The sequence below is a fragment of the Rhinoraja longicauda genome, chromosome 5 (genome assembly GCF_053455715.1).
Source record: "Rhinoraja longicauda isolate Sanriku21f chromosome 5, sRhiLon1.1, whole genome shotgun sequence".
Classification (NCBI taxonomy): Eukaryota; Metazoa; Chordata; class Chondrichthyes; order Rajiformes; family Arhynchobatidae; genus Rhinoraja; species Rhinoraja longicauda.
In genome coordinates this window covers 4050147-4066590 of record NC_135957.1, presented here as the reverse complement: position 1 = coordinate 4066590, position 16444 = coordinate 4050147, and the positions used below count along the sequence as shown (strand labels likewise).

Here is a 16444-nt window from a genome sequence, read left to right as displayed (position 1 = left end):
TGCTGAATTTCCTTTGTCCACTGGGAAATTATAGGCCTTGGTGTGTTTTCTTGGCCATTGCATCAATAAAATTTGATCATTTATGCCGAGGAACCTGAAGTTCACAGGAATTTAGAAGAATGAGAGGGGATCTTATAGAAACATATAAAATTATTATGGGATTGGACAGGCTAGATGCAGGAAATTGTTCCCCATGTTGGGGGAGTCCAGAACCAGGGATCAGTTTAACAATAAGGGGCTGAGATGAGGAAAAACTTTGTCACCCAGAGAGATGTGAATCTGTGGAATTCTCTGCCACATGAGGCAGCGGAGGCCAATTCACTGGATGTTTCCAAGAGAGTTCGATTTAGCTCTTGGGGCTAATAGAATTAAGGGATATGGGGAAAAAGCAGGAACAGGGTACTGATTTCGGATGATCAGCCATGATTATGTTGAATGGCGGTGCTGGCTCAAATGGCCTACTCCACCTGTTTTCTATGTTGCTAAGACCATCTCCACTTCAGTGCCATTGATTCTGACTGGCGCATGTATACCATCCCACTTCCTGAAGTCGATGACTAACTCCTTAACTTTGCTGGCGTTGAGGGAGAGGTTGTTGCTTGACACCATGTTACTAAAGCACTGTCTCATTCATGTACATTGTCTCATCATTATTTGAAATTCAGCTCTCCATGGTGGTGTCATCTGCAAACTTATAAACAAAGTCAGAGCAGAATTATGAGTGTAGAGAGCGCAGGAAGGTGCCGAGAATGCATTCTTGTGCATTCAGTATTGAGAGTTATTGTGGAAGATTATTTCGTCACCATACTGATTGTGGTCTATGGGTCAGGAGGTCCAAATCCTTGGGATCACTATTTTCAGGGTTAGTTTAGTTTAGAGATACAGCGCGGAAACAGGCCCTTTCGGCCCACCGGGTCCGCGCATTTTGTGTCTATCTTCTGCACAAGCAACAACTCTGTCTTTGAGAACAGCAGCTGTGAAATTACATAGCAGGTACTTGCTTGACATTAGTGATCTGGAAAGGTTACCTTATTCAGAAATGAATGGTTCCTGGATTTATATACATGCTTATAGGTAATCAGTACTGCAGCAGCAAATGTGGCATTAATTACCATGGGGCATTCTGGAATGGTTGGAATACGGGCCATGTGCAGATAGCTGAGACACAGGGCAATGTTAACTGGATTTCAATCAACCTTGAGGAACCTATTGATCTGATCATGTGCAGCAGCTTGGTGTTTCATTCCATTATAGTTACATAACAATCATAATTGTAATTTGTTTTGCAACATATGAGGAATTTGGTTTGCCATACAGTCATACCAAAAAACATGACAGACTGAGAAAAGCCATTGATAATTAGGGGAATTGTGTATTGTCTTTCTGCTGACTGGTTAGCACGCAACAAAAGCGTTTCACTGTACACGTGACAATAAACTAAACGGAAACTGAATCGTCTAACCATTAGAACCTCTACACATTTTAGATTTTTAAATATTTGGCACTTACAGTCAGAGTGATATGGTGTGGAAACAGGCCCTTCGGCCCAACATGTCCCAGCTACACTAGTCCCACCTGCTGACGTTTGGTCCATATCCCTCCAAACCTGTCCTGTTCATGTACCTGTCTAACTGTTTCTCAAATGTTGGGATAGTCCCAGCCTCGACCACCTCCTCTGGAAGCTTGTTCCATACACCCACCACCCTTTGTGTGAAAAAGTTACCCCTCTGATTCCTATTAAATAGTTTCCCCATCACCTTAAACCGATGTCCTTACGTTTGCCTGCCTTGCCCTTCACTCTAACAGGGCTGTGCATATCCTGAGCTTTTGTAGCACACTTTTTAAAAACATCCCACTTGGCTCATGTTCCTTTCTCCTCAATCATCCTGCTCCAATCAACTTGAGCAAGACTTGCATACCCTCAAAGTTGGCCTTACCCCAGTTGAGCATTTTAGCACGTGGGCCCTCTCTGTCCCTCTCCATAATTATCTTAAACCTAATCGTATACTGACCCCAAAAGGCTCCTCTACAAACACTTCATTCATTTGCCCTTCCCAATTTCCCAATAATAGATCAAGTGTTGCCCTCTTACGTGAGGGGGCCTCTACATATTGCAGGAGAAAACTCCTGGGCGGCACGGTGGCGCAGCGGTAGAGTTGCTGCCTTACAGCGAATGCAGCGCCGGAGACTCGGGTTCGATCCTGACTACGGGCGCCGTCTGTACGAAGTTTGTACGTTCTCCCCGTGACCTGCGTGGGTTTTCTCCGAGATCTTCGGTTTCCTCCCACACTCCAAAGACGTACAGGTATGTAGGTTAATTGACTGGGGAAATGTAAAAATTGTCCCTAGTGTGTGTAGGATAGTGTTAATGTGTGGGGATCGCTGGGCGGCGTGGACTCGGTGGGCCGAAGGGCCTGTTTCCGCGCTGTATCTCTAAAAAAAAAATCTCCTGAACACCTTTGAGAAACCTTTCACACTGTGATTTTCCCTTGCACGCCTGCAGTACAAATTCCCTCTGTGTCCAAAGTGCACTACTGGAGCGAATACTCAGTGGGTCAGGTAGCATCTGTGGTGGGAATGGAAGGACAATATTTCAGGCTGAGATCCGACTCGACCTGAAATGTCGTCATTTGGAATCTTGTGCGCAACCAACTTTCTAGTTGATGTAATGAATTGCCAATCTAAGTACATTCTAATAGCGTTAATAGCCAATATAAACGTTATCTATTCTCATGTATTAGTAACCAATAACAGATGCGTGTTAGATTCTAATAACCAATCCTAGTATACTCTGATAGGTATTAGTGACCAATAAAAGATATGTTTATATGTTCATAACCAATTCTAATACATACTGATAACTATTAGTAACCGATAGAACTACATGTTATATTATTCTCTGTCAATAATCTATATTATTCTCTGGTGGTGCAGAGGTAGAGTTGCTGCCTTACAGGGAATGCAGCGCCGGAGACCCGGGTTCCATCCCGACTACGGGCGCTGTCTGTACGGAGTTTGTACGTTCTCCCCTTGACCTGCCTGGGTTTTCTCCGAGATCTTCGGTTTCCTCCCACACTCCAAAGACGTGCAGGTTTGTAGGTTAATTGGCTTGGTAAATATAAAAATTGTCCCTAGTGGGTGTAGGATAGTGTTAGTGTGCGGGGATCACTGGTCGGCGTGGACCCGGTGGGCCGAAGGGCCTGTTTCAGCGCTGTATCTCTGAACTAAACTAAACTAAAGCTGGGTCAGAGGGTGCCAGTTACACTCTTCTCGGGGGAAGGGAGGTTGTCTGGGGCAATGGGACTGTCAAAGTCAAGATTCCACAATGCCTGATACAGAGAGTAACTCCCATGACATGTTGCCCCTTTGGAGGGGAAGACTGCAAGAAGGCTCTTGACCCAAAGCGTCACCTATTCCTTTTCTCCAAAGATGCTGTCTGACCCACTGAGTTACTCCAGCTTTTCGTGTCTATCGTCGGTTTAAACCAGCATATGCCGTTCCTTCCTGCACAAAACTGTAACACTTGTTCTGTGAAGCCTGAGACAAAGATCTTCCCAGGGTCTTTGTGTTCACTGAAGCTTTGTCAAGCTGCACACCATTTTAACCCTTGCACAATAATGGTGAGTTGTCCTTGTAGGAGCCATTTATGTTTAGGCGAGTTACTGTTGGCATATTATGTTATTTAGTCTAGATATATCTTGCTGTATTATTTTGGACACTTGGGGGCAGTTGTTAGATGAACAGGGTGGTGTGTATGTGTGTAAATATATATATATGTATATATATATATATATATATATATACACACACACACACACACACAGATATATATATACATATAAATACACACATATATACATACACATATCTATACACACACATATACATATAAATACACACATATACGCACATATACACACACATATGCACATATATATATATATATATATACATATATACACACACATATATATACACACACATATATATACATATAAATACACACATATACACATATATATAAAACGCTTTGGGTCAAGAGCCTTCTTACAGACTTCCGCTCCAACAGGGCAACATGTCATGGGAGCTTCTCTCACTCTATAAATATAAATATATATACATATATATATATACACACAACCAATTAAACTGGAAAAAATGACTGGAAGATGTGTTCTGTTGTGTTTGCGTAAGTTCACTCCGACTCCCTGTGTAGTAATGGCAATTAGAAAAGAATGTATTGGAAAGGTCTGGAAGTTGCTATTGCAGTTCTCATACTTGAGGCCTGTGACCATTGGTGTTCTGCAGGGTCTGGTGCTGGCCCCACTGTTGTTTTGACATATAAACAATTTGAATAAGAACATAGATGATATGATTAAAGTTGCCGATGACAAAATGACTGGTGTGATGAACATTATCTTGGGTTGAAAGCGGATCTAGATAAATGGGGAAATGGGCATAGGAATGGCTGAAAGTTAATCAAGACAAGTGCACAGTAATGCATTTTGCAAAGTTAAAATAGAACACGCATTGTACAGTAATTGACAGGGGTTTGGGAGTGTTGGAGAACAGAGAGACTTTGGTACACACAAAATGCTGGAGTAACTCAGGGGGTCAGGCAGCATCTCTGGAGAGAAGGAATGGGTGACGTTTCGGGTTGAGACCGTTCTTGGCATACCCTGAAAGTGGTGGGACATATAGACACAGTGGTGAAGAAGGCATATGGCATGCTTTATCGGTTGGGCTATTCAATACAAGAGTTGTGATTCACAGGCGTTTGTAATTGCTCAGGTGTGATTAATTGCCTCCTTAATGCAGGTATAAGAGGTGGATAGAAAATTGGTTGGCGGACAGGACTTTTATTGCTGTTTATCAACATGAGGACCAAAGTTGTGCCAATTAAAGTCAAAGAAGCCATTCTGAGACTGAGAAACAAGAATAACACTGTTAGAGACATCAGCCAAACCTGAGGCTTACCAAAATCAACTGTATGGAACATCATTGAGAAGAAAGAGAGCACTGGTGAGCTTACTAATCGCAAAGGGACTGGCAGGCCAAGGAAGACCTCCACAGCTGATGACAGAAGAATTCTCTCTATAATAAAGAAAAATCCCCAAACACCTGTCCGACAGATCAGAAACACTCTTCAGGAGTCAGGTGTGGATTTGTCGATGAACACTGTCCACAGAAGACTTCATGAACAGAAATACAGAGGCTACACTGCAAGATGCAAACCACTGGTTAGCTGCAAAAATAGGATGGCCAGGTTACAGTTTGCCAAGAAGTACTTAAAAGACCTTTCTGTCCTGGGACTTCTCCATTGTCAGAGTGAGGCTAAACGCAAATTGGAGGAACAGCATCTCATATTTCGCTTGGGCAGCTTACAGCCCAGTGGTATGAATTTTGATTTCTCTCACTTCAGGTAGCCCCGGCATTCCCTTTCTCTCCATCCCTCCCCCACCAAAGTCACACCAGCTTCTAATTTTCACCCAACAAACAGCTAACAATGGCCTGTTTCCTTTATCATCGTAACTTTTTTGCATATTTTTCATTCATTGTTCTTTATCTCTCTACATTGTCATCTATATCTCTCATTTCCCTTATCCCTAACTAGTCTGAAGAAGGGTCTCGACCCGAAACCTCACCCATTCCTTCTCTTCAGAGATGCTGCCCGTTGAGTTGAGTTACTCCAGTGTTTTGTGTCCATCTTTGGTTTAAACCAGCATCTGCATTTCCTTCCTACACTGTAATAAACCTTCCACACTCCTACTTGGGAATCCAGACCCTTGTTTGCACTGCAAATCCCAGAAGCCTTTGGGTGAAAGCCAGGCGCACGCGTGCACACTGTGTCCTTGACCCCGACAGTCCTTTCAGGTGAGGCAGAGAGGTTCACCTGTACCTCCTTCAACCTCATCTATTGTATCCGCTGTTCCAGATGTCATCTTCTCTACATCGGCGAGACCAAACGCAGGCTCGGCGATCGTTTCGCTCAACACCTTCGCTCAGTCCACCTAAACCTACCTGATCTCCCGGTTGCTCAGCACTTCAACTCCCCCTCCCACTCCCACATAGACCTTTCTGTTCTGGGCCTCCTCCATTGTCAGAGTGAGGCCCAGCGCAAATTGGAGGAACAGCATCTCGTATTTCGCTTGGGCAGCTTGCACCCCAGCGGTATGAACATTGAGTCGGTGGGGGCATCCCCAGGGTCTTGACCCGAAACATCACCTATTCCTTTTCTCCAGAGTCTGACCCGTTGAGTTACTCCGGCTTTTTGTCTCTACGTTCAGTAAGAATATTGACTTCTCTGACTTCAAGTAACCCTTGCTTTCCCTCTCTCTCCATCCCTCCCCATCCCAGTTCTCCGACCAGTCTGACTGTTCGCCTGATTAAATGTTATCTCTGTTTGCTTTGTTGTCACCTTTTACAAACTAACAATGATCTAATCTACAACTTCCTGGAACCGCATCTCCTTTGATGTATCGCTCTCACACCTTACCCTTCCTTATCTCGGTGACTCCCATTCCCCTGACTCTCAGTCTGAAGAAGGGTCTCGACCCGAAACATCGCCCATTCCTTCTCTCCAGAGATGCTGCCTGTCCGGCTGAGTTACTCCAGCCTGAAGTGACTATCTCTGGTGCGACATGCTGCCTGCAGCACAGCAGAAGATCATCAAATATAATAGTTCGAAGGTAGACACAAGATGTTGGAGTAACTCAGGGGGTCAGGCAGCATCTCTAGAGAGAAGGAATGGGTGTCGTTTCAGGTCGAGACCCTTCTTCAGACTCAAGAAGGGTCTGAAGAAGGGTCTCGACCCGAAACATCACCCATTCCTTCTCTCCAGAGATGCTGCCTGACCCGCTGAGTTACTCCAGCATTTTGTGATACCTAACCTACAAACCTGTACCCCTTTGGAGTGTGGGGGGAAACCAAAGCACCCGGAGATACCCACGCAGATCATGGGGAGAATGTACAAACTCCGTACAGACAGCACCCGTAGTCAGGATCGAACCTGAAGGGTCTCAACCTGAAACGTCACCTATCCATGTTCTCCAGAGATGCTGCCTGACCCGCTGAGTTACTCCAGCACTCTGTGAAACGTCACCCATCCATGTTCTCCAGAGATGCTGCCTGACCCGCTGAGTTACTCCAGCTTTTTGTGTCTACCTTCGATTTACACCAGCATCTGCAGTTTTCTTTCCTAAATATAATAGTTCTCAGCTTACCTGTATAAAATAAACTATATGTACACACTGAACTTTTTTTTTTCTCTCGTTTATCATGTTGTTTCCAGTGCACTGTGTTTACATATTGTGTTGTGCTGCAGCAAGTAAGGATGTCTTTGTTTTATCTGGGACTCATGACAATAAATCTTGACTCTCTTGCAGGTGGAGACTCCAACGACCAGAAGGCTTTGGGCGAGCGGCGGTCCACGCGTGCGCACTGCGCCCCTGGTGGACTCTGCCAGCCGGTCGTTGTAGTCTCTGTTTGAGAGACTACAACGACCAGAATGCCCCAGGACGATGGCCCAGCCGTCCGTCCCACGCATGCGCATTGCGCCCCTAGTGCGTTGAACCGACGGGACCAGAATGCCCCGGGACGATGGCCCAGCCGTCCGTCCCACGCATGCGTATTGCGTCCCCTAGTGCGTTGAATCGACGGATTGAAACTACAAGGACCAGAATGCCCCGGGACGATGGCCCAGCCGGCCGTCCCTAGTGCCTGGCGCGTTGAATCTACGGGGATGAACTACAAGGACCAGGAAGCCCCGGGACGATGTGTGGGGGGAAGGGGGAGTGTGGGTGTGGGGGGGGTGAGGGTGGGAGAGGCCGTCGCTTGGTGAGGGTGAGGATGGCAGCGGTCGACGCCGACGTTGCTGCGCCATTGATTGCCGTCGTTAGGCCCGAGGCGGGAGGGAGGGAGACAAAGTAAAGAACAGCGGGAGGGAGAGGCCGCACTGGGCCTGCTGCTCCCCGCCTCCGGCTCCAGCTCCGCCCTGGGGACACACACACACACACACGGCCATCAGCTCCAGCTCCGCCCTGGGGACACACACACGGCCATCAGCTCCGCCCTGAAAACACACACACACACACAACCATCAGCTCCGCCCTGGGGACACACACGGCCTTCAGCTCCGCCCTGGGGACACACACGGCCATCAGCTCCGCCCTGGGGACATATACGGCCATCAGCTCCGCCCTGGGGACACACACGGCCATCAGCTCCGCCCTGGGGACACACGGCCATCAGCTCCGTCCTGGGGACACGCACCCGGCCCCCGGCCTAAAGCTTCGTCCTGGGGACACACAGCCGGCTCCAGCTCCGCCCTGGGGACACACACACGGCCATCAGCTCCGCCCTGAAAACACACACACACAACCATCAGCTCCGCCCTGGGGACACACACGGCCATCAGCTCCGCCCTGGGGACACACACGGCCATCAGCTCCGCCCTGGGGACACACGGCCATCAGCTCCGCCCTGGGGACACACGGCCATCAGCTCCGTCCTGGGGACACACGGCCATCAGCTCCGTCCTGGGGACACACACACTACCATCAGCTCCAGCTCCGCCCTGAGGACACGCACCCGGCCCCCGGCCTAAAGCTTCGTCCTGGGGACACACAGCCGGCTCCAGCTCCGCCCTGGGGACACATAGCCGGCTCCAGCTCCGCCCTGGGGACACACACGCGGCCATCAGCTCCAGCTCCGCCCTGAGGACACGCCCCCGGCCATCAGCTCCGTCCTGGGGACACACACCCGGCTCCAGCTCCGTCCTGGGGACACACACGGCTCCAACTCCGCCCTGGGGATATCCCCGGCCGTCAGCTCCGTCCTGGGGATACACACCCGGCCATCAGCTCCGTCCTGGGGACACACACCCGGCCATCAGCTCCGTCCTGGGGACACACACACACCCGGCCATCAGCTCCGTCCTGGGGACACACACACACAGCCGGCTCCAGCTCCGCCCTGGGGACACACAGCCAGCTCCAGCTCCGCCCTGGGGACACACAGCCGGCTCCAGCTCCGCCCTGCGGACACACACACGACCATTAGCTCCAGCTCCGCCCTGGGGACACACACCCGGCCATCAGCTCCGCCCTGGGGACACACACACACCCGCCCGCCTCTAACTCCGCCCTGCGGCCCCGGCTCCAGCTCCAGCTCATCCAGCTCCAGGGCCGGGATCCCGTCTCCTGCCAGCGGCAGCGGCCACACCCGGCCCCCGGGCTGCAGCTCCTGCTCCTCTCCTCACTCACTCCTCGCCGGGCAGTGAGTGCCTGTACTGTGGGCGAGGCAGGGTTCAGTGGTCAGTGCCATCACCCTCCAGTAACTCGCTCGTTGCTGCCCGTGTTCCCCAGTTGGTGCCTGCATCTGCACTTGGACCTTGCAGCGCGGTGCCCATGTCCATGATGAGGGATGCTGAGTGCTGACACCCAGGAAGGTCGCTTGTCAGTGTCTGGAGCGCTAGTCAGTGTGTGGGGTGTTAATACCTGGGGTGTAGTGAGTGTGTGGGGTGTCAGTGTGTGGGCGGGTGTAGTTTGTGTGGAGGGTGTTAGTGTGTGGGGTGTAGTTAGTGTGTAGGGTGTTGTTAGTGTGTAGGGTGTTGGTCAGCGTGTGGGGTGTAGCTAGTGTGTGGGTGGTAAGTTAGTATCTGGAGTGTTAATATCTGGGGTGTAGTTAGTGTGTGGGGTGTTGTTAGTGTGTAGGGTGTTAGTGTGTGTGGGGTGTTGTTAGTGTGTAGGGTGTTGTTAGTGTGTAGGGTGTTAGTGTGTGTGGGGTGTAGCTAGTGTGTTGGGTGTTAGTGTGTGGGGTGTTGGTTAGTGAGTGGGTGGTAAGTTAGTGTCTGGAGTGTTAATATCTGGGGTGTTGTTAGTGTGTAGGGTGTTATTGTGTGTGGGGTGTTGGTTAGTGTCTGGAGTGTTAATATCTGGGGTTTACTTAGTGTGTGGAGTGTTGGTTAGTGTGTGGGGTGTAGCTAGTGTGTGGGTGGTAAGTTAGTGTCTGGAGTGTTAATATCTGGGGTGCAGTTAGTGTGTGGAGTGTTGTTAGTGTGTGGGGTGTGGGTGGTAAGTTAGTGTCTGGAGTGTTAATATCTGGGGTGTAGTTAGTGTGTGGGGTGTTGTTAGTGTGTAGGGTGTTGGTTAGTGTCTGGAGTGTTAATATCTGGGGTGTAGTTATTGTGTGGGGAGATGCTCGCTGACACCCACATGGTCTGTTAGTCAGCGTGCAGTGGCATTACAAGGAAGTGCCTCTATTGTGTGGGTCGGTCGTAGCGCCCAGTGTATCAGGTGGGCTGGGTTTGCCGGCTGCTACAGCTTTCTCTCTCCCATCACTGCCATGTACACGTTCGTGCTCCGGGATCGGAACAGCTCGGTCTACGCCGAAGTGGGCAAGATGCTGATCTCCACGGGGCAATGGCGGAGACTCAAGAGGGACAATCCCAGGTTCAACCTGATGCTGGGGGAGAGGAACAAGCTGCCTTTCGGGACCCTGGGTAAGACCATCTCGTGGGGGAGAGATTGCATTCATCTCCCTGCTTATTATTTCTTCTATGACTGGAGATAATTTTTTTGTGAAGAAGAAAATAATTATCCATTGGGAAGGAATTGTAATTTGTCACCTCCGGGTCAGTGGCGGATCGGCAATGTAGTTCTGGGCGGTGTCCTCTCTGGAGTATCTAATTGGGGTGGCTTTAGTGTTGTGTATTACATTATCCGAAACCAGAGAAACCTACACTGCACCAAACCTACTGGATCATGTGCACCCAGCTTTGTAATCACCCCACCCTCTCCCCTTAAAAATGGTTAATAAAATATCTCAATTAATGAAACTACTGTGGAGGGGGAAAAGAGAGAAATGATTTTAAATTATTAGGACTGGAATAATTTAAAGCAACCTTAGCCATTAAAACATGCCAATGAATGTAAAACATTTCAATTCATGGAACTACTGTGGAGAGGGAAAGAGAGGAATTATATTTATTAGGTGGACACAAAATGCTGGAGAAACTGACAGCGGGTCAGGCAGCATCTCGGGAGAGAAGGAATGGGTGACGTTTCAGGTCACGAACCTTCTTCAGTCTGAAGAAGGGTCTCGACCTGAAACATCACCCATTCCTTCTCTCCAGAGACGCTGCCTGACCCGCTGAGTTACTCCAGCATTTTGTGTCTACCTTCGATTTGAACCAGCATCTGCAGTTTTTGTTTTTCCTAATTATATGTATTATTAAGACTGGAATTTAGACCAACCCTGGCCGTTAAAACATTTCAATTAATGCAAAACGTTTCAATTAATGTAAAGACTGTGGAGGAGAAAGATAGAAATTCTTGTTTTATTATTTGGACTGGAATAATTTAAAGCAACCGTGCCCATTTTTAATGATTTTCTTAACTCTGCCTCTGTTGTACGTTACACTAAAATAAGCTAAGATAAACTCTCAACTTTCCACTGTTGTAGGTATTGGGAACGAATCTCATTGCAAGCAAAATGTTTTTCTGAGAAGAAGTTGATTAATGTCGTTATTTATATTCTATTTGTACAGAGGTGTTCAGTCTTCTGTCTTTTGTTTTTAACTCCTTCCCTCCCCATTTCCCAAAACCAGCATCTGCAGTTCCTTCTTACACGTTTTGTCTGCATTCAGGTCATTTTAGCTTCGTCACTGCCCGTAATTTGTCTGAGCTCTCGGGAGAGGTTGAGCAGGCTGGGACTCTATTCCCTGGAGCGCAGGAGGATGAGGGGTGATCTTACAGAGAGGTGTACAAGATCATGAGAGGAATAGATCGGGTAGACCCACACAGTCTCTTGCCCACAGTGGGAGAATCGAGGACCAGGTGACATAGGTTTAAGGTGAAGGGGAAAAGATTTAAAAGGAATCTGAGGGGTAACATTTCCACACAGAGGGTGGTGGGTGTATGGAACAAGCTGCCAGAGGAGGTAGTTGAGGCAGGGACTACCCCAATGTTTAAGAAACAGTTAGACAGGTAACATAGAAACATAGAAACATAGAAAATAGGTGCAGGAGTAGGCCATTCGGCCTTTCGAGCCTGCACTGCCATTCAATATGATCATGACCGATCATCCAACTCAGTATCCCGTTCCTGCCTTCTCTCCATACCCCCTGATCCCTTTAGCCACAAGGGCCACATCTAACTCCCTCTTAAATATAGCCAATGATAGTGCATGGATAGTACGTTATGGAGGGATATGGACCAAATGCAGGCAGGTGGGACTAGTGTAGCTGGGACATTGTTGGCCGGTGTAGGCGAGTTGGGCCGAAGGGCCTGTTTCCACACTGTATCACTCTGTGACTCTATGTAATTGTGGACACAGTCTATGGGGCTTTCTTTCCTCCCACCCCTGCTTTCAGTCTGATTTGAAACAACCCCTCTACATGGATGCTAGCACTTTGCGTCTTTCCTCGGCAAACCAGCCTCTGCAGTTCGTTGTGTTCCACTGGATGACGGGGGTGGCTGCCTTGTGGCACACCCCGGCTCTACGGGGAGTTTGACGGGGGTGGCTGCCTTGTGGCACACCCCGGCTCTACGGGGAGTTTGAGACATCTTGACCGTCTTGTTCCCACAGTCGGCAGCGATGGGGCTGTGGCTGGTAAAAGATGTGGGGCTGGGGAGGGAAGGAGTTAAAAAACGACACCGGACTGAACACCTCTGCACTAAAGGCTGTGGAGGCCAGGTCAATGGATGTTTGAAAGGCAGAGATCGATCGATTCTTGATTAATACGGGTGTCAGGGGTTGAGAGGGAAAGGTAGATCAGCCGCGATTGAATGGCGGAGTAGACTCAATGGGCCGAATGGCCTCGTTCTGCTCCTTGAACCTACGAACAAAAGGCAGCACTGTGAAATAGCCGCTGGTCTGCCAACGCGTGAAAGGCAAGATCGCCTGTCGCTTCAGGCACACCCCTTCCTTTTTGCACACCTGTGAATATCCATGCTTGTCAAGTGAATGCAAAGGGGTTTAACCCCCGCAGGGAGGGGGTGTGGGGAGGGGGTAGAGTGCTGGAATAATCTCCGGTCACCTCATGGGTGGGACAGAGTGGAGATGCTGCATTGCACAGGGTCTGGAGCCAGGACTCGGCCTTTATTCTGCCAAGTACTCCGACAGCACATCTTAAATCTCCGGGGGAGGGCGAGAGGAAGAGAGGCGGTGTCCACATCAGTGATTGCAAAGAAGGGAAGAGCGAGTTGCACATTAGCAGTCAGTTTAAGTCGGGGAGCGGCAGGTCCCTGGGCCATTACTGTCTTTCGTGCAGTTTAAGAAAGGTGAAGTTTACATCTTAAACTGCAGCACAGTGGTGCAGGGGTAGAGTTGCTGCCTCACAGCGCCAGAGACCCGGGTTCCATCCTAACTACGGGTTCTGTCTGTATGGAGTTTGTACGCTTTCCCTATGACCTGTGTGGGATTTCTCCAGGTGCTTCGGTTTCCTCCCACGCTACAAAGATGTGCCGGTTTGTAGGTTAAATGGCTTCTATCAAATTGTAAGTTGTCCCTAGTGTGTAGGATAGAGCTAGTGTACGGGGTGATCGCAGGTCGGCGCGAAGGGCTTGTTTTCATGCTGTTACTCTTAGGTCTAAAGTCTAAAAGGATCAGAATTAGGCCATTCGGCCCGTCGAGTCTGCCCTGCCATTCCACCATGGCTGATTTATTTTTCCCTCTCAACCCCATTCTCCTGCCTTCTCCCCATAACCTCTGATGCCCTTAATGATCAAGAACCTCTATAAAGAAAGCAAAATGTTGTAGATAGACATAAGGTGCTGGAGTAACTCAGCAGGTCAAGCAGCATCTCTGGAGAGAATGGCCTAATTCAGTTTCTTTGTCATATGATTCTTTTAGACTTTAGAGATACAGGCCTATGCACTGACCAGCGATCACCCTGCACACTAGGGACAATTTACTTTTTTAACCAAAGCCAATTAACCTGTAGGAAAATAACTGCAGATGCTGGTACAAATCGAAAGTATCACAAAATGCTGGAGTAACTCAGCGGGTCAGGCAGCATCTCGGGAGAGAAGGAATGGGTGACGTTTCGGGTCGAGACCCTTCTTCAGACTCAAGAAGAAGTGTCTGAAGAAGGGTCTCGACCCGAAACGTCACCCATTCCTTCTCTCCAGAGATGCTGCCTGACCCGCTGAGTTACTCCAGCATTTTGTGATACCTAACCTACAAACCTGTACCCCTTTGGAGTGTGGGGGGAAACCAAAGCACCCGGAGAAAACCCACGCAGGTCATGGGGAGAACGTACAAACTCCGTACAGACAGCACCCGTAGTCAGGATGGAACCCGGGTCTGTTTCAAATTCAATGCCAAGAGCTCATCACTAAATTAAGAGAGTACGTGTAAAACATGTTGAATTTCTCAATTCTACATGCAGTTATTTAGTGGGAGGACGATTCTAGATAGTTATTTTGTCCGTGGGAGGAGATTAGTGTTAAACTGTCTGTCTCCACTGCTGGATTTAAATAATCCACTTGCAATGTCTTAAAGAGGAGCAGATTTGTTCTTCCGAGGGGTGTAATGAACAGCGTGTATCTTAGTGCCGTACATCTGTCAGACCAGCTTCACAATGGAGGTTTCAACCATCAACATATCTTTTTACAGCACCTTCTCAACCTGCGATGTCTACCAACGAGAGGCTTGAGGGCAGCAGGTGTGAATGGGTACCATTCTGTGCAAGCCCCCCTCTAAGTCATTCACCTCACCGGCCTGCAAATGTGTTGGCCAACGTTGTCGACTGGGTTAGAATTCTGGTTTGCGCTACTTAACTCGGGAGCGGCACGGTGGCGCAGCGGTAGAGTTGCTGCCTCACAGCGGCAGCGACCCGGGTTCCATCCTGACCTCGGGTGCTGTCCATGGGGAGTTTGCACGCTCTCCCCGTGACTGCGCGGGTTTTCTCCCGTTGCTCCGGATTCCATAGACGTGCGGGTTTGTAGGTGAATTGGCTTCTGATTGGCCCCTGTAAATTGTCCCCACTGTGTAGGTGTGGATGGAAAAGTGGGCTAACATAGAACTAGTGACCTGGTGATCGATCGTCGGCGTGGGCCTGGTATCCATGCTGCATCTTTAGTTCAGAGATACCATCTGGAAACAGGCCCTTGCACATTTACAGGGGGCCAATTAACCTGCAACTACAAGTCTTTGGGATGTAGGAGGAATCCGGAGCACCCGGAGGAAACCCACGCGGTCACAGGGACAAAAGTGCAAGCTCCACATGGACAGCACCCGTAGTCAGGATGGAACCTGGGTCTCTGGCGCTGTGAGGCAGCAACTCTACCAATGTGCTGCATCTCTAGACTGAGCTAAACAACGTTGTCTGTGTTTCTTCACAGTGACTGTAGCGGGCAAAAATAATCTGACCTTCTCTAGGGAAATTAGGGTTGTGCATCAATAATAGCTTTGAAAGCAAAGCACGTTCCCTTCTGTATCTGAAGGGAAGATAAAAAGTCTCTCGCCAGCATTTATCCCATAATTGATATCAAAAATAGCAGACGTGAAAATAGAGTCGCAGGAAAGAGAGAAGCAGAATTGATGCACAAGATCTACGGGCTTTCGTCAGAACTCACAAAAGAGATTGTTCTCTCTGGAATCCTCCATGTACTTACAAACTCCATACAGACAGCACCCACAGTCACACAGTCACATTGCCACACTTCCTATATCGCAAGGGTGACAAAGGAAATAGTTTTTTAGAACTGTAAAATGTTATGAGGCAAGAAGGGCAGTATTGAAATGCAGGTTCTTCCACATTGAGATGATCTTTTATTTCAGTGAATCCACTAATTGGCTTCCCAGAGTCGCCCATTTCCCTTTACTCTCTCTCCCCCCCACACTCATTTCCCTCCTACGTGTCCCCTTCCACCCATATCCTCCCTCTGGCTTTACATTTAATACTCTCTTCTCAGCTGTCACCTTTTTCACCTCCAGCTTTTGCCGCATATTCCACCCATCTGCTAATCACCTCCGTTCCACCTATCCTGTATCCACCTATCACTTGCCAGGCTTTGTCCTGACCCTCACCTCTTTTTGAAGGTAGAGTGAAGTGAGAAAAAATGTTTCAACCCAGAGAGTTGTGAATTTGTGTAATTCTCTGCCACAGAAGGCAGTGGAGGCCAATTCACTGGATGAATTTACAAGAGAGTTAGATAGAGCTCTAGGGGCTAGTGGAATCAAGGGATATGGGGAGAAGGCAGGTACAGGTTACTGATTGTGGATGATCAGCCATGATCACAATGAATGGCGGTGCTGGCTCTAAGGGCCAAATGGCCTCCTCCTGCACCTATTTTCTATGTTTCTACGTAGACACAAAATGCTGGAGTAACTCAGCCGATCAGGCAGCTTCTCTGGAGAGAAGGAATGGGTGACGTTTCGGGTTGAGACTGAAGAAGGGTCTCGACCCGAAACGTCACCCATTCCTTCTCTCCAGAGA

The 16444-nt window shown here is 48.7% G+C and overlaps 1 protein-coding gene across 1 annotated transcript in view; it reads left to right on the top strand.

Moving 5' to 3' along the window:
- The first annotated feature begins 9152 nt into the window (after positions 1-9152).
- The window catches only part of ttl (tubulin tyrosine ligase), a 37098-nt gene continuing 29806 nt past the window's right edge, over positions 9153-16444 (top strand). Inside the window, exon 1 of the mRNA XM_078398793.1 lies at positions 9153-10501. Within this exon, the coding sequence (XP_078254919.1) occupies positions 10345-10501 (157 nt within the window). The 5' untranslated portion in view covers positions 9153-10344. The remainder of the gene's footprint in view (positions 10502-16444) is intronic.